The sequence below is a fragment of the Lepisosteus oculatus genome, chromosome 9 (genome assembly GCF_040954835.1).
Source record: "Lepisosteus oculatus isolate fLepOcu1 chromosome 9, fLepOcu1.hap2, whole genome shotgun sequence".
Classification (NCBI taxonomy): Eukaryota; Metazoa; Chordata; class Actinopteri; order Semionotiformes; family Lepisosteidae; genus Lepisosteus; species Lepisosteus oculatus.
Genome location: NC_090704.1, coordinates 39584396 through 39605930, shown reverse-complemented (window position 1 = coordinate 39605930; position 21535 = coordinate 39584396). Strand labels below are relative to the sequence as shown.

Below are 21535 nucleotides of genomic sequence, written 5' to 3'. Positions count from 1 at the left end.
AAGAAGCGTGCTGCTAGGTTTGTACAACTGAAGTTGCTTCCTAGTTCACTGCATGCGTGTCTTCATGTTCATGAGTTATCGTTTCTTCACAATATGAAAGCGCTGAATTTTACCGGACAGCCTTAATGTGCTCCCAGCTAGCCACTCCAGTCAAGGCCCCCTTCTGCTCTTTGGTGCGACCGTGTACTGTCAGCAGCTGCGATACAAATATTACACACATTTTAGAGGATTTGCAGGGGAGGTTACTGCAAGAGTTTGAAAGTCTCCTCGACAGATTCAATGATTCAATGTTGTTGTGTTTATTTACACCTAGGCTAGAGAAGATTACTGTTCAGTTCTTAATAGGTGTGCTTTTAACCTTTGGGGGTTCAAACAAACATGCTCAATTCACAACTCTTTCCATGGGCTGCACAACAGTTAAAGCATTGCACCTGTGTACAAAAGTACATAGTCAAAATCATTTTAATCCTTCATCCAGTGTAAAAAAAATTATTGATAAATGAATACACTAATTTAAGGTCAACTATGGATGCATGTGTAACATTAAAACTGATTCCGTTTGAAACTTAATTGCACTTTAAGCTTGTTTTATTAAAAACATTGATCCATCTTCTAACCACTACTTCCAACCTAGAGTTTTAGTTAGAAAATGGAGGGATGTTGTTAGTAAAACAAATGTATAGCCTGAACTATGATCACCATAAGGTCAGATATTAGACAAAAATACTTGGCAAACAGCTGAATATTGGACACTATCCCAAGGTTTTTACATTGTAGCTACCCAAACCTGTTAATGTATTGTTCATGCTGAACTACTGGGAAAAATCTTGTGTGTCTGCCCTAAATTAATAATTTTGCCCGAGAATCCACAGGGATCATGACATTGTCTTTGTGCTTCTTAATGACTTGGGGGGTAAAACTGTAAAGACCGATTCCACTTTGTATCTTCAATGACACCAGTTACCTGAGGTTAGGCTAAAATACCTAAGCCGATTTTGGAGAGTTCAAAAGCTAGCCAGCGCTTATTGATTAGATACAAAAGTAGACATGACAGTGAGATCAGAACAAACCCCTGTTTTCAGTCTTCCTTGTAAATGAGTGGTAGATAGTGGTGAGGTATTTGGATACACAATATTGGAACAAATTATAAAAAGGACAATTTCTATTCAGCCTTCTGAAATTATACCTATGACATACTGACTATTGATAATAGCTCTGCCAATTGAACAGGACACAACAAATAGCAGTGATATTATGTGCTTCCTCATGTGTTACCTGGCATCCAGCCTCTTCCAGCATTTTGGCATATTTTACAGTTTTATCAATCTCTGGGAAGACACGGATTTTACATGTGATGGGCACTGAAATTTTCTCGTTGGCCATTGAGACTGTGGAAAGATCAGATAAAGATGATGTCTGCTGTGTGGATTACCATATTTTAGAAAAAAACTGACTTGAATCAGTTTTAATTTAAAACAAAATACAGACCTTGCTATGAACATCAATCATCTAAAAACTACAACATTATACATATTTACAACACAGCAAAGCAAAATGTCCATCTTGGAAATAATTATATACAGAACACATTTTTACACAGTTTAAGAAAACTACTAAAAGGCAGTATACTTAACTAGAAAGAAATATAATTAACAGATTATAAAACAGAAGATTTACTTCCTCTCCTTTTTTTCACTGACCTAAAACATATTGCTTTACTAATAAAAAAGAGGAAAAAAATAGTAACTCACTCATTTTATGGAGAAGGTCCCACTCTTCCTGCAGAAAGGCACCATAATGACCTAAAAGAGAAGAAGCTGTATTTGTCAACCAGCTGGATTGAATATAAGTCTGATACAAGAGTTTACTGATCATGAAGGATTGCAGACAAATTACAACAGACTACAAAAGCAAATCTATTCTACTTGGATGAGCTAATCACAGAGCAGGGAAGAGACAGAAAGTGCAGGCATCCACTGGAGGGATTCATGTTGTTTATTTTAGCAGATTACTATAAATTTGTGTATACTGTAAAGCAATATGCGACCTGGTGGTATGCAAATGTGTCTATTTACAATAGTTCTCTAAAGAAAAGCTAGTCTGAAAATGATAAATTTGCCCCCTGGCCTCTGGAAAGCAGGGAACTGCAGCACCTCTCTTAGCGATCATCTGTGGGCAGCCAAGGTTGAGGTCAATGGCATCACAGTAGTCCTGAGCCAACAGAGCTGCCTGGACAAACACTTCTGGGTCGTTTGCACAAAACTGGAAAAAAAAAAACACGAAAAAAACAAGCCGTGAAAATGACACAAGAAATAGCAAAGAACTTATCACCAGCAGAAACATAAGGGTCATCTCAAACGGGTTATGATGAAAGAAGCTGTTTGCAATGAACCTGTCATGATCCCTCTGTTCAGTCCAGAAGTACAGATTGTACGAAGAGGCTTTACGGAAACAGCGATACACACAAAGTAATCATTTTATCAGCCAACAGCAGCACTGCCCAACGGGATGCAATACCGACCTGTGCAATGAGAGGCCGGTCCTCAGGACATGCCTCATTGTACAGGTTCTCTCTGCGGTAGTTGGCATCTCGGACAAACACCTGGGCATGCAGCATGGGGGTGTAACACAGCTGGGCCCCATGCCTGCGGCTCAGCAGTCTCCAGGCCAGCTCGCTCTGGTCAACCATGGGGGCCACTATATAGCGAGCTCCCTTCAGAGTGGTCTTCCAGAACTCAAATCCCTGAAGCTTTGGCATGGCGGCAACCTACAGACCGGGTGGTCAGGGGAGTAGAGACAGGGTTCAAAAAAAAAAAAGAGCGTTCACGTTTAGGTAATAATTTCCATCAACTGCATACAAAACAGGAATGAATTACAAAGCAGTAATAGACCCCCACAATGATGTCAAGCGTCAATAACAATAAATACAGCCCAATGCATATTTCAGAAGTCACTGCTCAGCAGAAACCTAAATTGTCAATAATGGCTCCTGCGCAGAACGAAGCTTGCAGTGCTGTTCTCTACACCACACCACCCCTCCAATCACCGGCAGCTCAGGAAAAGGGACGAGCAGTGAGACAGACGTAGGACTTTTCCCAACAGCGCGTGTTTAAGGCAAAGGCGTGCATGGTCCAAAACTCAATGCAGCAAATATGTTTTTTAAAAAACTTGGTATAACTTGGTATGGAAAAATGACATGCTGATGTCGAATTATAAGATTAACAGGTTGGAAGAATTCAGGGTCTCTCTCGTTTGGAGTCCAATGAATTTTGCTAGTTTAAAACCTTACCTTTACCGTTCGCTTCCCTTATCAAATACTGAAGGATTAGGACCAATTCTAATATCTCTCCTTTACATTCACGAGGGTTGGTGTAAAGAACAGGAAGAGCACAACTTATTTCCCAAACTTCTTATCGATTCAAAACATCAGTATTTTACAAGCCTGATACATCAATGTATCAACGCTTTTACTGTGCATGAATTCAACAAAACACACGCAAAAGCCTCCGTGCTTCTTTATTAAAAGTCGTAGAGTGTGCAACTGTGACAACTGAGATTGGATGCCTAGTAGAAAAAATTGCGTATTTTCTGCTACAATTAATATCTGAGACAAACCGGAGGTAGCTACTATTATAACTTTGAAGAGCATAAGTTACCTAAGGTTTCCATCAGAAGTCAGGTCACAGTCACATCACTGTTCATTTGGGTAATGTTGTATATCTCAACATCAATGTATGCATAACGAACACAGAACACAGTGATTTCGTAAATTACCACCTATGTAAGAGTTATTTATTCATTTTAATATTTATCTCAAACGAACTTCGCAGCATGGTGTGTTTAATGTAGAAACGTTGTTGGCCAAAACACATGCAAGGCGAACCAATCAGCAATGTCTTGTCTGAAATCTGTCTAGCAGCTAAATGCGGCAGAATTAAAATATGAAAATTATATTATTTCACAACGTTTTATAAAAACAACACTGAGATTTCCAAGGAAACCCCGACAAAGAGAACAGGGTGCAATATCGAAAAGGCAGACGCACAGTAGTTCGCCACGCAAGTTAACTCACAATATAAAAAAAAAAAAGTTCGGGTGATTTAACCAGCTGTTCGACCAGAACAAACACCATCGCAGATTGTAAGCCTTACGACCCTAACAACGTTTCACGTTTTAAAAAAACATGTTTCGCAAGTTCAATCATTACACAGAGTTCAGTACACCCTCGTTGATGCACAGCAACTCGGCCAGGTTTGGGACACTACATAATACTATTACTGTCCCAAATTACCCCACAGCCTCTACATTTAGCGATATACTATTTAATCGGATAATTCAACTGCGGTGTAACTGCCTAAACCAAATATATATAAAAAAATTATCTCAGACTTACCAATAACTGAGCTTTCCCCCCACTGCAGCAGCCCAAGGAACTTGAGTTGTGAGTCCTTCTGGGTGTCACCTCCTTTCCCCTCCGTGTTCTTTTGGAAACTACGGTGTAACCTACAATTCCCGCCGACAGGAAGCAGGTGCAGTAGTGCCTTGGGTTCGACAACAGTCCGATTTCATTGAGTGGAAAACAGTGAATTTGATAAATATATCATATTTGAATACATGCATTCAGTTATTATAGACTATATGTTTATTGATGTTAATTAAAAGGTAGTAGTGGTTAGACCTCCGAACTCCAGGAAGATCAAGATTGACTCAGTACAATGCTCATCTGTGTAAATAAAAGGGATAATAACGTCGGACGAAAAATGTAATACTTTTTAAAAAATAACTGTTTTGGTTTGTCTAAAGCATAGTGGTATATATTAGACGTTTTTGCTTACAGTATCTTTACTTAAAAGAGGTAAACGAGAAATTAGGTCAGAACATAGATTTCTATATATAAACAGTGTCAAACTACTATCAAGATTTCATGCCTGTAGTTATTTGTTTTTGAAACCAAATCTTCTAAATGTCTGAAATATTTCAGTTTTCTTTCACAAAGCAGATGGTTTTACAGTACACTGAAATAATTCTAAAACCAGTCAAACCTACTTTGCCTAAAGGCATCTTTAGCTTTGTGTGGAAAATCACAATGATATTGCAAGCAGATTTGAAGGGTATAAACCAGAGATATATGTCGGTAATTCATTACCAGTAATGGGAACTTGTCATTTGTGAGTAGCGGATTCAGTACTTATAGTGTATGAGAATTTCAGAAATTGAGTTTTCATCACCTGTATGTTATTTTTTATTTGAACTATTCTTACAACTGTACTAAATGCTGTATGTTCTATTAGTCATCATAATCATTAATCATAATAATAATAATAATAATAATAATAATAATAATAATAATAATAATAATAATACAATTATTTTAAAACAGACACAGGAAGAAGCAGAAGGTTTTCAGAAGTCTTGAGAGTTATGTAATGTTAGTTTCTCCTGAAACTGGCTTCAAGGTTGGGTAACCAAGGAAGGAAAAGTACTCCATTGGCCTTTTAAGGTTCTCCAAAAATGTACACACCACATGATAAAAATCGATTGTAAAAGGTTCATGACTAGAAAGAGAGAATAAATTGTATGAATGAAAGAAAACATTCATTATAAAAAAAGGCAAAATGCCATTAATAAATCTCAAACTGACACCACATTAGTATATAAGTTAAAAAATGTTAATAAATACCATTAAAGACATCATGTTTTTTGTCTGTTTTGTCTGAATTTTTGCTGGTCCAAAACAATCCATAAACAACATATCTGCAAATTACAGTGTAGTTACATATTGTATATGAAACAGCGATACTTTGCTGACTGCCCTATCTTTCTTACAACAGAAGAAGGCTCCACAGCCAAAACGTTGTGTTTTCTTTTTTCTCTTTTCAGTATGGAATAAACCTATCACTTGTTCCTATTACAGAACAATGTAAATACCTTTTCTCCAGGATTCATTTTTAGAAATATTTGCTTCTTTCTTATAATGAAACCAAACCAAAACTCTCACCTACATTCAGAATAAGAATTACACTATTGACTGTTACACCTGTCATAATGATATATTGTACCGTTTCACCTTTTTACTTGAATATAAAAGAAATAGCATGAATGTAAAATTACATTAACAGCTTTAGCTATTGTCCTTTTGTTTTGCACCAGTATACAGAAGACTGTAATTTTGTATTTTTCAAGGATTTTGTAAGTATTATGGGTAATTTTATATTGGGTTAGGGTGGTATGGATGTGCGGCAGTTATTTCTGCTTCTTCATAGCTCTTGGAGCCTGGCTTGAGACATTTTCTGTAGTTGCTCTCTGCATGGGTTTTGCCTGTGAACTCTGGTTTCAATCCACATTCCAAAGATACAACGCGCTGGCTATGTTAATCACTCAATTGCACCAGTTTTGCTTGTGTGGACATGTGTGTGCCCTGTGTTGGACTGGCATTCTGGGCGTGGTCCTGGCTTGTTCCCTGTGCTTCCAAAATAGGCCATCACACTTACAGTACCAGGAAAAAGGATCTTCTGAGATGGATGGATTGTTAAGGCCACCTACGTTATTGTTGGCTAATTAATATTTAATTATTGATTTTTTTCTGTATTGCAGCCTTCATTGACTAGTTTTCCTTTTAAGGAGCGTTTTTATATCTCAAAGACGAAGACGAAAACAAAAAGAAACATCCAGAAATCTTTATGCCCCTAATTAGTGGTAGTGTAAACCATTAGCACAGTGTTCTACAGTGTTCACTCTCTCCTTTTTACACATCTTGCCTTTAAATAATTTACACTCATAATAAAGACACAGAAGCAAAAAGAGTTAGCGAGATCTATTTACTAGAACAATAAATACTTGAGAAATTACAGCACAGAATTAAAAAATAACGATAAAAGTAAAAAATAAAACCTAGAGGAATGATCCTTTGTTCCTCTTCCTTGACACTGCAAACAATCACAGCTTTAAATTACAAACCATCTGATTCTTCACTGACTTCACTTCGCTGAAGTCTCCAAATCAGATCTGCCTGGTTCTTGTTGGTCCTATCTCCGTGTTTAGTGGGGGGGATATTTCCTCTTTTGCATCGCTGTAGGTCATTGTTAGAGAAAGTAGGTGCATTGGGACAGTACTACAGTATGTTTCCTATCTTCTCAGCTACATATTTACTTAAAGAGTGCCTTTAGTTAAAACTTTGAGTTGCTACAACTGAACTGCCTATTCATGAACTGTCTGTTCTCAGGTGTGGGTCAGTCAACTTTCCAGACTCAGCAGGACACAGTGTAAATAAAGATTAGTGCACAAATATGTTCTGTAATATCCCTTTGAGGAGTTTCTCATTTCCCATTAAAGTTTTTTTCTACAAAAGAATACCAATGCCATCTCTAAAAATAACTTAGAACTGAACCTTTACGATTCCTGCTTTTCAAACGTATGGTATTTTTGTCCTACTATTTCAGGAATGATAAAGCATTTTCCTTAATACTGATAATTAAAGGAAACAAAAACAAAATTGCTCATAGGTTTGTTAAATGTTAGGCTATAGTAGAATAGTTATACTGAACAGCAGAATAATCAATGACGGTTTTCTAGGTTTGTTAAACCAGTCTCTAAACAATGTAAACAAATCGGCCAACACTGTACAGGATTAAACAGAACACAGAACCCTTTTTGGCCTTCCTAAAGATATAACCACACAGAGAAAGTAATGCAGTATATTGTTGCACTGTTGCAAAATATCACATTGCCTCGCATTCAGCCACTCCTAACAGGGTGTTAAGAAAATGAGCAGCAATTTCTATTAGTCACAAAAAATAAAAGAAATTTAATCAGTGACTTTACTTTATCATGAATTCAGTAACAAGTCATTTCTATTTAAAAAAACAGATTTAACTAAAAAAATATATTGTTTCAGCTAATAGCAATACTCAGATTATTTTATGAGATTCTCATATTTATCAGAAGCATCTAGAATAATAAACATAATATAAACTTGGCCATTGATGTCAAAAGATTCTAAGTCATTCCACTGTTTTTGAAATGATTAATTTTGGGTATGTTTCAGATTTAACTCCTGTAGTGGCAGTGCTGCAATGGACTGTAACTTTCTCGTATGGAAATAATACCCTGATCAACAGCCCTATTCGAGTTCTGCACTGACACTGAGACAGTTGTCCCCTTAAGAGGCAAAGCGATCAACGCACAATTCAGAGAGCGCCTACAACAATTCTTGCTTGAATAAAGAAACATTTAATGCAAAAAAGCAGTATTTTAATACTGGTATCTTAAAATCACTATAATATAGTTACATTACACAAGAAGCACTGTGCCGGAATCTATATACAGATCATCTATGTATGAAGATATTTTTTGGTGTAATGTAGTGAAGTGCACCTTGCACACTAAGTCTGCATCATCAGGGCTGGGTTGTACATTTGCACATTAAATGCTCATACATGCCATGTTTTGTGTATCTCTTATTACTAACTTCGTACTTCTATATAGTATTCTTTCTAAAGTACTTAAATATGACAATGGGAAAAATGCCCCTTAGCAGACCATTTAAAAAAAACAGGACCTTTTTTTTTCTTTGCGAGGCTGTTGAACCTAGTTGTTATGACTAGACTAGTTATGACTAGACTTGATGGCACCAAGCCAGGCAAATGCACACAATGAAGGTAGTAAAATATGGGTGCCAGTAGTAGAAATGCACAGAGATGTATTTTACTAAGCTTTTGCTGCAGTGCAAAATTAGATAACAAATTTGGGACCAAAAAATCCATATTCATAGGATAAGCAAGTTTAACCAAGAAAAAAACATTTTTTGGGGTTGGACAGGCCACAATCTAATTAGATCCTGTCCTTTAGCACGGCTTAATGTACTAGGAGGCTGTAAAAATCTTTAAACTTGCCACCCTATCAATAAAGATAGTGACCCTTGTGAGGCAAGGGGTAGCAGTTCTCTCACTGCTCTACCCTGCAGAGTGGAAACTCAGGCGGGAGGTGGGAGTGGGGGTGGAGGTGGGGGGTGATCTGCATGGTGTGGGTCTAGCCCTCCCTGGCGCTGACACGGGGCTCTGCCAGAGAGCTGTGGATTATGCCGGTGATGGAGTCCGCTCCTTCTCCCTCCAGGAAGGTGCGGTGGTCGCCCTCGATGACGTGGACAGACACTTTGCCGTCACACACCTGTGAACGACAGGACAGGACAGGACAGTGCTTAGACATGCAGCCTTGGACTTCACACATCAATTTCTATATGCACCAGTACAATGATCCAGTCTCTGCACAGTTCTGCACTGTACACTGTTGCGTACGCTTTGCCTTTCAAGCACACACACACACTTCAACAGATGGTCTGGCTAATATTTGAAACTCCTTATGGGAAAATCCATAAGCACGTCTAAGACTTTTCTTAATAACAGGACAGCCTTTGTACTACAATTTTGTGCAGAGTAGAGAATAATGCCCTGTCCCCTGGTGAAATAGACGGTGAATAGCTCTCACCTCATGCAGCCGGTAGTCCTCTCCCAGCCCTTCCTCGTACTCGCTGCTTGTCTTGGCCCTCAGCAGGGTGATGTTGCCATGGTACTTGGTGACTGGGACGTACTGGTCGGCTGCCTTCAGCTTGTAGTAGAAGGCAGAGGCAGCAAAGCGCAGGGAATCCCGGCTCATGCTCTTGTGGCTGGCCGTGATCAGGTCCACTGCAGCGTTCACGCGGGCCTCGAGGTCCGACAGAGGGAGCAAGGTCTCCAGAAGCTGGAGGAGAGTGCGACACGAGCAGATGAGGGAGGTTCTGGACAGAGGCTGGGCCTCAGTGTGGGTACTGATATACAGCAGCATCAGAAAGAAAAGAGGAAGGCAGACAGTCTTATATTCAGGTCTCCTGTCCCTAAAACTTGGACTCTTCTGACTTGATTGAGGATATCTTGCTTACTTTCTTTATAAGCGTGTTTCCTTTATTCATTATGGATTCAGATGCTCAATTCATATGGTACTTTCAGGTCTGAATGCTGAATGGCCCTTACCTTGTTGTACTCAGAACCGGTGAACTGCTGAATGAAGGCGCAGAGAGCCTCTGTCTCAGCCTGTGACTCGCTGCCTGGGGTCAGCTTTGCGCGGTAACTCTGCACAGGAGACAACGACAAGCTGAAGTCTGATCTCCTGCCGAGTTCAGCCAGTGGGTTTTGTGTGTAACATTTCTGGATGAGATCCATTTACCTCCTTCAAGCTGGTTTTATCAATTGTATCTTTGTCAAATTCAATTGTGTTCTCTGTTGCCGTGTTAGAACTTCTGAATGTTTTTCTGTTGTGACTGTGTGCTGATATTGAGCACTGCCTCTGAAGAGATTTAGAGTTTTGTGTTGTAAGGATCATTGAACACTAATTAAAAAAATACACATATGTTGCTGTCCTGCATCTGAGCAACCTGTTTATTCACTTCTGTGCATCCTGGATGCCTAGACTTTTCCAAAAATTCTACTACAGCCAATGTAGTACAGCCAAGACAGACAACAGCGTATGTGATACAGAGACAGGATGGCACGTGGTGGAGTGGTGGTGCTAAAAGGAAATGACAAGAGAGTATGTTACCGTGAGCCATGTGACTGATTCTGGCGAGCCACGTACTGTAGTCAAATCTTTCACGTTCGACACCTATTTTCTTCCATTGATTTTTTCATGTGCTATCAAATTCGCATTGCAGAAGGTTTACAGTACCTAACTTAATCATTTCAGCATTTTTTACCTAATAGCCTTAAAAAACTGCGTATTTGCAGCCGTCTGCTTTTCGAATGACTTTTGGTACATTGTAAGAATAGCTCATCGGTTCTGGCCCAGTGCTGACAGAGCGAAGTAATGTCATTAACATGCTGTGTCTTTGCGTGATCGGCCTGGTAAGGTGTACAACGGTGCTAGCAGACTCCCTTGGAGTAACATGGCCCCTGGGATGCCGGGCTAGGGTGCAGGGAGGAGAAGAGAGGGCCGCAGGGCAGGCCTTACCTGAGTGTATGCTGCCACATAGGAGTGGGAGCCGTCAAAGAGGAAGAGGTACTCCACGGGCTTCTGGGCAGCCTGCAGCTGGGAGCACATCTCGAAGGCCACGCAAGCACCGAAAGAGTACCCAGCGATACGGTAGGGCCCTTCCGGCTGCACCTGCCGCACACACTCTACATAGTATGCGGCCAGGCTTTGGATGCTGTCCAAGGGAGCAGCTGAGGAAGGAGGTCGGTATCAAAACGTTAACTGCTAATTTTTTCACTTTTACCAACCCTCATACAAGTACCCGTCTCTCACCGGACCGCGAAGCAGGGCGACAGTGTACAACACAAACCGGGAGGTAATGCCTTTCGCGTAACTGACTTGACACTGTGGTCAGTGGACAGTGGAGAGTGGCCGGGCCGTGCCTACCTTTGGTACACTGCAGGCCATAGCAGGGCACGCTGAGCTTGGCCGTGAGGGTGCGGAAAGCAGCGATGGAGCCCTCTATGGGGTGAATCAGGAAGAGCGGGCGCTCGGTGCTCTGCACCTCGTTAAGGCGTGCGACAGTGGGGCCGTCGGGGTTCACCAGCAGCAGACTGAGGTCTGTCTCTGTCAGGGCTCCTGCTCCAGACTTCTTCAGAGGAAGGGGCCGAGACTCTGCACGGGAGACAGAGGCTCAGCTCAGAGGCATGGTTCATCTTCCTGTTTTTTCTTATGTTTTCTAGTCATTATTATGCAGTACTTGTGTTTCTCTAGCTTTATGTGAACTTAAACCTAGTATTAAAGCCTGTATCTTCTTCCTTCCTGTAACTGGTGAACAGCACAAAGAATTACATTTTCCTGTGTGTTCTCTTGCGATCAAACTGGTTTGATAGGTAGAATCCCTGACCAGATAGAAGTACCATCAAAACCTTAGGTTGTACAGTATGGTTTGGAAAGCGGAACTCCTTTATGACACTTTTATTAACTCTTCTAGCCCTAGCTCTGAGGGCGCTCTCCACTCACCCTCAGCACCACCCTGTTTGCAGGACAGCTCCCGCAGCTTGTTGATGGTCAGCTGGCGGATCTCCCTCATCGCCATGACGATGTCGTAGTCCCGCTCCAGGGTCTGTCGCACCTCCACACCCATCAGCGAGTCCAGGCCCAAGTCTGCCAGCGAAGCATCCGCATTCAGACTGCTCACGTCACGCACGCCTGGGGGGGGGGGGGGAGACAGGATATGGTGAGAGGGAAAAGAGTAGAGCACTGGGGTTCTTCTTCACTCACTCAGCCCCATGCCTTAGAAACCAACAGGGCTCTTTGAGTCTTCAATTCATGAAAAAACTGAGTGGTATTCACTTCGGTCATACCCAGTGATATGGAACTTTCTGTATTTGTGAGCTTTCTTTTTTCTGAAGACACTTTTCGGTGTCGCTGAAGGACAATTGAAAGGTTCTAGAACCGTAACGTTCTATAACCTGGGATGTTTCGAGAGTAAGAAATGTCCCACAACCAAAACATAGAATAGATAGGCTTTGTTAAATACAGTACATTTTTCTCTGTGTTCCTAAAAAACAAATTCCCATTCTCAGAAAAAGAAAAAGATACAAAAGGTTACTGTGTTTTGTATTGGATCTTTGCTACAGAGCTCTAAGTTTGAGAGATAAATTACTGGAGAACATGACTGGCATTTGCCAATTTCGGTAAGCGTGACAGTTCTGAGAGACTGGAATGATGGAGGCAGGAAACAGCCTTGGAAAAGGTCAGAGAGCAGCAGTGGCATCTCAGCATTTGCATTTAAATTGAATGAAGTGCTCCAGATTCTGTAGCTTTAGCTGACTGTAATTAAGGACCAGGGAGTAGGGTTCAGAAGTTTTGATATCCTGGATACGTTTCTATGTGTGCGCAAGTGGATGAGGAATGGTGTGATAAGACATCTGAAGGATATGTCTCCAGTGCTGTTAAATAAGAAATATTTTTTAGCCTTTTAGAGTTTGCAACAGGAAAATATGCCATTAAGCACTTCATCTAAAGTCTACTTGCAGATTTGGCAGTGGAAGAAGTGTTACTGCCTACAGTTTTTCCTATAGAGTGTAGTTTCATATGAAGACAGCATAAATCATCCTCATTTCTTCAGTGGCAGTATATTTTTGGTTAAAGGTGTACAGGAGCAGATTTTGAAAAACACTTATTGTAGAGAAACATAATATACAAAGTGTTAAAAAGTGTCATTTTAATAGTACCTCTAACTTTCATTGGTTTACTTTATGATACTGTAAAGCGGAGACACTGTATTGAAGGAAGGGGAACCACTTTTATTATCAATATAAATGTGGATACATGTGTTTTATTCTTTTCCAAACAGAAACAAATAGTGAATCCGGTGTTCAAGGGATTGAAACACAGTTATAGAAGGTGTATTGACATTTTATGTCCTGAGTCAGGGATATGAAAAAGTAATATTTGATTAGTTATTTGAATAAAGTTGGCATGAAAATCATACTTCATGTGACTATCAAAATCAATGTCAAACCATGATATTTTACTCTATGGCTATGAATGTCCTTTGTCCCCAGTCCCAGTCCTGCAGGTTTTATATTAATCTTGAAATCATAAATCATTAAACACCACATTTGCCCAAATATTAGACAACCTTGGGTTTAAGGTGACTGTACTTTTCATAAAGAGAAATGAAAAAAAAAAAACACAAAAACTATCAATAGCAAACAGATAAGACAACTTTACTAATGAAATGGGAAAGAAAAATTATTTCCCCAGTTTTCTGATCCAGTAGGTTATCTGCCTCAGAGTAGGTTATCTGCCCAATGATTTAGATGTGCTTTCATGTCTCAGCTCACAGCAGCAAATCCTACAGTCACTTGCAAGGAGGAGGTGCTGACTCCTTCAACACGCCCAGCTTCAAGTATTTCCTCTTTAACTTGTCACAGCCTATGCAGTCTGGTGCAGGAGCTTCAGCTTTAATTTGTCCCTCACTGACAGCACAGAAAGCCCAGTGACATTTTCGATCAGAGATCTCAACTTGCACTCAGGAGGAGCACCACAAGTGCCTGAGCCACTTGGAAGTCCTAAATATGCCTTTTTGCAACAGCCTTGACTTGACTTCAGTCAATTTTGAAGACATATTTGCTTGAAAAAAACATCACCTTATATTTGGACTAATATGGCAACAAATGGTAATTCTGCACATCAACAGAAGCACTCATTTTGTTATTTTTAATGGCCAGGAGTTGGCCATCCCTGAAATACGAGATGAGGCGCTTACCCAGAATATGTGCCACGGCCTCCACCAGGTCCCTTTGGCCAGCGCCCTCGCTCTTGGCCGTCACAGCCCTCTCTGCCAGCACGAAGCTGGACATCACTGGGCGGGGCTGGTTCAGGAAGCGGTCCAGCACCTCCATGCAGGAGCTCATCCTCTGCGGCAGCGTCCCGCCAATGACGGCGTCGTTCCCACCCATGGTCTCCAGGACCACGCCCACGTCCCCGATGGCGCCCCACTGCACCGCCAGCCCGGGCAGCCCGTCGTGCCTCCGCTGCTCGCAGATCCGCTCCATGGTGGAGTTGGCGAAGCCGTAGTTGCTCTGCCCGGCGTTCCCGCGCCCACAGCTCACCGAGGAGAAGACCACGAAGTAGCTCAGCTCCGGGCACTGCTCTCGGGTCACCCTGTTAAAGGCCAACACGTGCCACACGTTTTAGTCTAAATATGTAAACAGCAGCATTAAGAATCTATTCTAGTCAAAAGAAATTGTGAGTTTGGTAAAAATGCTTGGATGCTTGGATGGAACTCAATTTTTACCTGTCCAGGTGGATGGTACCATTGTATTTTGGTTTGTTAACGTCTTGGAAGTGATGGGGAGTCAGGTTCTCCAACATGCCGTCTTTTAGGACCTACAGGGAAGGAAAAAACATAGAGCCTGACCAACAAACCAGATTTCTGCGGAAATTGATCCGCCAAGCAGTGTTGCCCTTGCAGCTGAGTTGGATTAATACGTCGATTAAGCCCAGAGGTAGTTTTCCCTAGTGCTAGAAAAGGTTCATCATAACGACTAATCATCCACAGAGAACTGAAACTTCCACTTACCATGGCAAGATGGAAGATGCCACCCACGGGTCCCAGCCTGGCAGCCTCTGTGATGAGGCGCTGAGTCCCCTCCAGGGTGCTCACATCACTGGTGGACACCAGCACCTGAACGCCCATTCCCTGCCACTCGCGCACCCGCTTGGCCTGGTAACCTGAGAAAAGTAAAACCAGAACTCTTCTTACCCTGCTCTGGGCACACACATTTCACGATACAGACAACAATCTCTCAGAGCCTAGTCAGTGTGTATACCTCCTCTAATTGGTGCCATTCTCCTACTATTTGTAGGATTACACGATTAATCTTACATCCAAAAACTTGGTGGAAAGTTATTTAGCGATGAAAAGATACAGTTGCACGCTCACCATTGCGGATTCCAGATCGTGATGTCAGCACCAGTTTGCGTGCTCCCCGCTCAGTCAGCCAATGAGCAAGCTCCAGACCAAAGCCGCCCAGCCCACCAGTGATGATGTAAGAATGAGAGGCGGGGCAGGATGTGCGGCAGATGGCTGGGAGGGAGAGGGGGGCGGAGTCTACACCAGGCCCGTTTTCTTCAGCGCGCACCTGACAACACAACAAGAACCGTGAGCAGCCAAGCACTGTACAAAAACAGGTTTTCATCTTTAACACATTCATTCATTTTCACTGCTAGATCATTTCTGTTTTTGCACACACCCGAGCTTTCTCTAAGATTTTTAGACCAAAAGGATATCCAACCTGCAGGGCCATATTATTTAACCATGACACGTAGCAGTCAAGACCTGTACTGTACTATGTATATATGCAGCTCAGATGTTATTCATAACCAGCACAAAATCTGACATAAGGGTGAGATATAGTGCATATTTTAACTGAGTTATTTAGTTTTAGGACATTAAGTCTTAAACAATAGTTTTAAATAAAAACCACAATGTCTAGAAATCAAGAGATGGTGGTTTCCGAGTCTGTGCTGTTTAAGAGTTTAAATGTGTCTGCAAGCACAGCAGGTTACAAGGCTAAGGGAATGAAGAAGGGGCTTGGACTGACCTGCAGCAGGACCTTGCCGATGTGCTTGCCCTGGGCCATGTAGCGGAAGGCCTCCTCCACCTGGTTCCTCTCGAAGACAGTGGTGCGCAGGGGCTGCACCACCCCGGTCCTGATGCCCTCCTGCAGCAGCTGGGACACCTCCTCCCACTCACGGTTGCCCTCCTCAAACAGCGCGTCCAACAGGATGCCGTGGAACGCCACGTTTTTCAGGAACAGAGCCATGCCTGCCCCAAATACAACAATGACGATGCATAAAAGCTGACCCACGGAACCAGTTCAGTAGTGTCTGAACCCTGTGCATCTTTAGCCTTGTAGTATGGAAGTCTACTGGGGGAGGATGGGAAAAGATTTTGTTTTTGATAGGTGTTTTCAGTGTTTTGCTTCTGGTAGTATCCATACTGCATATTCTCCTCAAGGGGGTGCTCTAATGCCCAGCTGCAGTGCAGCATGCACACAAAGTACAGTAAGAAAGTCATTCTGGGGAGAAACAATACAGTGTTTCTTATAGAGTAATGATATTCTGTACTGGATTCTCACTAAAATTTAAGAAGTGAATTCAGATCTTGCTCTAGTGTTCCAGTGTGAATTAGCTTCTAAATGTGCAACTGAAAACACTGTTACCAAATAGTGTTCTTGCTGGAAATTAAGTCAGCGTTCTAAGCTTCTTGAGAAGGCCAGAATAATGGAGTCTGCGGGTTTATTATCATTACTTCTTATCAACCGCTGTGTCGGCTGTGCTCACCAAGAGGGGTGTTGTTGGAGAGGTCGTATTTCCCGATCTCCAGGAATCTGCCATGTCGGGCGAGGCAGCGCAGGCTGGCTTGTAGCTTCTCTTCTGCCAGAGAGTTCAGCACCACGTCCACTCCTGTGACAGTAAAACAGGCATGGCTTCAGTCACAGCACCGATGCACTGCACCGTTATATCTGTAGAGTGAGTGCTAATGATGGGGAAAAAAATCTGTCGCCTTGAAACCCCTTATCAAGAACTCCTCCAGAGGATTCACTGCTGAGACTACTCAGCAAAAATGTTATTTGTATGTGTTATTGTTACATTGTTAATTACTCCATATTCTGAAAACTGAAAACTGTGAAATTTTAACAGAAATGACTGTCTCTTGTAAATTTACAATTTCTTGCAACCCCTCTCTGGGAACACCTACATTCTTGATTGTTTGATGCTGTCAGAGGAAAGTATGAACAACGTTTTTACCTTAGAAATTAGGAAGGGAATTGTTATTGTTAATAATATAATACCGTTGTTTGTATTATTTTCTACTTTAACTTTTGTTTGATTTATTGAAAAACTCAGTTTTTAATGAAATCATGTTACATAATTCTCAGAAATGTTCAAAGTTCTGAGATTTGGGAAACATGGCCTAATTAAAAAGTGATTTGAACAGATTTTGAGTTGATTTTGTTGTTCTTCTAGAACAACACATCTTATTCCATTCTGTGTGAGGAATGACCTGTCCGAGCTCACCCTTGCCCTGTGTGTGCTGCAGCACGTGCTGCTCGAAGGAGGCGTCTCTGGAGTTGGCGAAGCAGTCTGGCCCCAGCTGAGGAAAGCGCTCCTGCAGATAAGCCCGCTTCTCTGCTGAGCCTGTTGAGGCACAAATCCAAGATATTGTCATCGCCCATTTACACAACCCGCACAAGGCAGAGACACACACCGCTGCAAGAGCTGAGCGTTAAAAAGCCAGGTGGTAACCTCCTCCCCACCCCCTCATAGCTGTCTAACAGCAACATTACTATACTAGCTTACAAACTTATTAGCTATCCTATTGTTGTAAGTAAACAAAACTATCCTCAATAAGACGTTACTTGACCACAACAAAGATATACAGTAGATATATTTGTGAAAGATATAGGCTACCCATGATGCTACCCAAAGAAGAGCTTTGTGCTTAAAAAATGTTGCTTTTTGCTCATTTCTGTATGCATCCACATATCATTGTCTTCCTTTTGCTGTTCAGGCCCTGTGCTTAGCTGGTTCTTTGTTTGCTAATGGAAAACCTACCACCTCCTTCACCTCCTTGGAGAGTTTGCAAAAATGCCTCCTTGTTAAAGTCAGTCAAATGCCATTGCAATGAAACTACTCTCTTTAAACAGCTTCTTTGGGGGCCGTCTCACTGAGCACCTTGTGCGCATGGATGGCAGCAGACAGTGCCCGCTGACTCACCCACAGTGGTGAAGACCCTGCACCGCTGGCTCAACGCGATTGCAATGGCTGCCTGGCCCACGCCCCCCGAGCCGGAATGAACGAGCACGCTCTCCCCGCTGCGCAGCCGCCCACGGACCACCAGGGCGTAGTAGGCTGTGGCATAAACAACCGGCACTGAGGCTGCCTCCTCCAGAGACCTGCGGGGCACAGAACAGTCACCTGCTGGGCTCTCACACCAACACAACATACGTCCGTCCCGTTTTAGTCCAGCTCTTGCAAACGTCCAGCCAGAGACCACTTCAATCCCCCTGGAGTACAAACTAATAGGCTCATTCTCCATTTAATAAGTTTTAAAAAAGAATTCATGGCATTTTATGACATACAGTAACTTCATAGTAAAAGTATAACGTAAATGTAAATGTTTTGCATTCCTTAATCAGTGTTTAATTGAAGCCTGATAAAATAACCTGTAAAGCAGTGTTATTGTCATACCACATACGTAAATAACACAGGTCATCTCACACATTTTTCAATGCTCGTCCGTTCTATTCATGCTCTCTTTAGCAGTCTGCTTCCACCACTCCGCCTCTCTAAAGAGTAGTGACTCTGATTACACACCAGCTGGAGGGCACTTCCCACAGAAAGTGCTTGTCTGCATCCACGCAGGTGGCAAGGCCTTTGGCCGGCAGCAGCCCCATCACCCGCCTCCCGCTGGGGTCACGTCCTGAGAATTCCATTCCCAGCATGCACTGCTGCAAAGCCAGGTCCCCTGCAAGCAAGCAGCGGAGTGTCAAGGCAGCGTCAGAACAGGAACGTAGGCTTTCTCCTTGCTAGCAATCTTTTTTAATTTCGCTCAAATTGTAGGATTTGTCTAGGTGTCAAGGGCTTTCAATAACCTTTTCTCAAATGCTCAACTGCTATCATTAAAGCTATTTAACGCATTCCCACTGTCTATACATGTATACGTTTGTGTGACATCTGAGAAAAAGATGCAAGGATAATGAGGACACTGACGTTCTCACAGTATCAAAATGATAGCTTTTGCTTTTCTTTCGCACTCAAGCAGGGAATGTACAGGATTTACCTGGGATGGCATCGGGAGGTAGCTTGCCGGTAGCCAGCATGATGTCTCGGAAGTTGAGCGAGGCATAGTAGACACGACAGAGCTGGACATTGGGGTTGGTGGCTGTGAAGTGGCGCAGCGGTGAGACAATCCAGCGTAGCGAGGACAGGTCTCCTCGAGTTAGCACATTAACATAAGCCTGCTCCGTCCACTCCTCACTGAGCTCTGGAGGGGGACACACAGAGACATCAAGAAGTCATCTGACTGAGTGAAACAATGTGACAGTGACAGGTAGCTTGGCTCACTGGATAAGAAGTTCTCCATCTCTAATTAAGAAGGAGACATACTACTGCTCACTGACAATATCTAGGGCCATTAGCCCAGAATGACTGTGTTTGGAGCTTCAAGGCTCACCTTGCTGAATGAGATTATGCCTGAAAGTCCCCCACTGTCCGTCCCGATAGACATTCATGGTGAGGTCTCGCTGAAGTATGACCTGCATATCTTTGTGGGTGGGGCAGAGCACGGGGGCAGCTGAGGAAGCTTCCAGGTTTGATACAAATGCACACCTAGTGAATATAAGGGCACACACATGACATCAGCTACCAGGTAGGCAAGTCTGTAGGATCTTGGTCTGCGAAGAACACAAATGCATCAGAAGGGTTACAAATGTGAGGAGGCTTTTTGGTCCTTATAGCTTAGAACTTGTTTGCATGCCAGTAGAAAACTGATCTAAGGATATCTCAGAGTGCTCTCAGAGATATCTCAGAGGTCAGGCTGTCAACTTTAACAACATGGCTGGGAAAAAGATGTTTTACAAAACATTTGAATTTACAGTGGTTATGGATTTGGAACACAGAGATTCATAACCTATGCAATGAAATCATATTTTTAGATATATTATCTGTAGATATATTATATTGCCATAATGTAAATGCTTCACAAGCTGAAGCACACCACACAGGAAGTGTAGTAGTAGATCCTACAATAGTGGTAGTAGATCCTATTTTGTACATATCCACTCAGGAGATAAAGTGCCCTCACCGTATCCGCTGGCCTCCTGGCTCCTGTCTCAGGCAGTTCACCATGCCAACAACCCCCTTGTTTCCCGTCTCTGCAGTGAGCCAGACAGGACTGTCCGATGGCTCAGCTAAGGTGGACTGAGAGAGAAAGGGGAGAAAAGTGTCAGAACCCTGCACAGAATCTGAGAGTTTACCCAAATACCGTTTAGCTTAACAATTTGCATTTGTTTAATTTTAAAGAAGGGGGATTTTACAGGTCACAATTTACCCTTTCAGTAGTTTGGTCAAACCCTAATTGAGGCAGGGTGGAGGTTCTATATAATTTGCGCAATGAGTTTTACTGGATTAGCTCTTCTGGCTGTGAAGAACAACAGCCTTTTAATGATAGGTGAGTCAGGGATGCGAAATGAAAAGCAAAAACAACTGGAAGTGCAATATTTTTATAGGTAGGATGAAATGGGTGAGATTAGGGTGTGACCTACCCACAGATTTTTCAGTTTCAGTTAAATTACATAAATATTTTGAATTTCCTGAAACATCTTATATGGTTGGGAACCAATACAAGTATTAAACAGCATATCTCTAGAACAGCTATTCATGGAATCCAGATAAAAGCTAAACATCAAATTCATATAAGAATAATCAAATTGTTATTTCACCTTTATTCTCTGCTTGCACTTGAAGTACTGGAATACTGTACAATACAATACCAGACAATACAGCTTCACAGCATCAGCAGTGTCTTTATGTCCCCCCAAAGCCTCACCTTCAGACTCTCCACCCACTGGTAGTCTGTCCCGTCAACTGACAGGAAAATGGGCGCCTTTGTGGGGGTCTGCCGACGACACAGGAAGAGGGCGGAGCCATAGAAGGACCTCCTGATGAGAACTGTGTTGAGCGACGCCTGGCTGAGAACCTCTTCCCACTCCGCCTGTGAGGATAACTTCTGTTATCAACAGCCTCCATCTGATTTTGAGTCATTCACAACCTACGCCAGTTTTATAACCCTGAAAAAGGGGTGGTGCTTTCCTCAAGGCATGGAATCGTACCCCTGACATCATGGTAAATACCTGGAACAAACTTGGCCTGCCTAAAACTGGCTCAACTGTAATTAGGAATAAGGGCTCCCTTCTGACTGTAAAATAAACCATTTTTAATACATAATTCTAACTGTTAATTAATTTTAAATTAATTAATCGTTATATGAGTCATTTCATGTTTAAGAAAGTTT

General features: G+C 42.2%; 2 protein-coding genes across 3 annotated transcripts in view; both read right to left on the bottom strand.

The window, feature by feature from the left end:
- The window catches only part of dus1l (dihydrouridine synthase 1-like (S. cerevisiae)), a 33721-nt gene extending 29254 nt beyond the window's left edge, over positions 1-4467 (bottom strand). For both annotated transcript variants that reach the window (XM_006635384.3, XM_015356642.2), the window contains exons 1-6: positions 4394-4467; positions 2522-2767; positions 2154-2262; positions 1752-1802; positions 1276-1388; positions 114-196 (exon numbers count right to left, since the gene is read on the bottom strand). In XM_006635384.3, the coding sequence (XP_006635447.1) occupies positions 114-196; positions 1276-1388; positions 1752-1802; positions 2154-2262; positions 2522-2758 (593 nt within the window). In that variant the 5' untranslated portion in view covers positions 2759-2767; positions 4394-4467. The remainder of the gene's footprint in view (positions 1-113; positions 197-1275; positions 1389-1751; positions 1803-2153; positions 2263-2521; positions 2768-4393) is intronic.
- Positions 4468-6804: 2337 nt separating this feature from the next.
- fasn (fatty acid synthase) overlaps positions 6805-21535 on the bottom strand; it is a 41134-nt gene continuing 26403 nt past the window's right edge. The window contains exons 24-42 of the mRNA XM_006635135.3: positions 21071-21235; positions 20327-20442; positions 19697-19851; positions 19304-19507; positions 18838-18988; positions 18238-18416; positions 17539-17658; positions 16801-16923; positions 16059-16282; positions 15398-15596; positions 15035-15186; positions 14750-14841; positions 14219-14616; positions 11962-12150; positions 11386-11613; positions 10978-11189; positions 10005-10103; positions 9484-9735; positions 6805-9165 (exon numbers count right to left, since the gene is read on the bottom strand). Coding sequence (XP_006635198.3) covers positions 9028-9165; positions 9484-9735; positions 10005-10103; positions 10978-11189; positions 11386-11613; positions 11962-12150; positions 14219-14616; positions 14750-14841; positions 15035-15186; positions 15398-15596; positions 16059-16282; positions 16801-16923; positions 17539-17658; positions 18238-18416; positions 18838-18988; positions 19304-19507; positions 19697-19851; positions 20327-20442; positions 21071-21235 — 3396 coding nt within the window. The 3' untranslated portion in view covers positions 6805-9027. The remainder of the gene's footprint in view (positions 9166-9483; positions 9736-10004; positions 10104-10977; positions 11190-11385; positions 11614-11961; positions 12151-14218; positions 14617-14749; positions 14842-15034; positions 15187-15397; positions 15597-16058; positions 16283-16800; positions 16924-17538; positions 17659-18237; positions 18417-18837; positions 18989-19303; positions 19508-19696; positions 19852-20326; positions 20443-21070; positions 21236-21535) is intronic.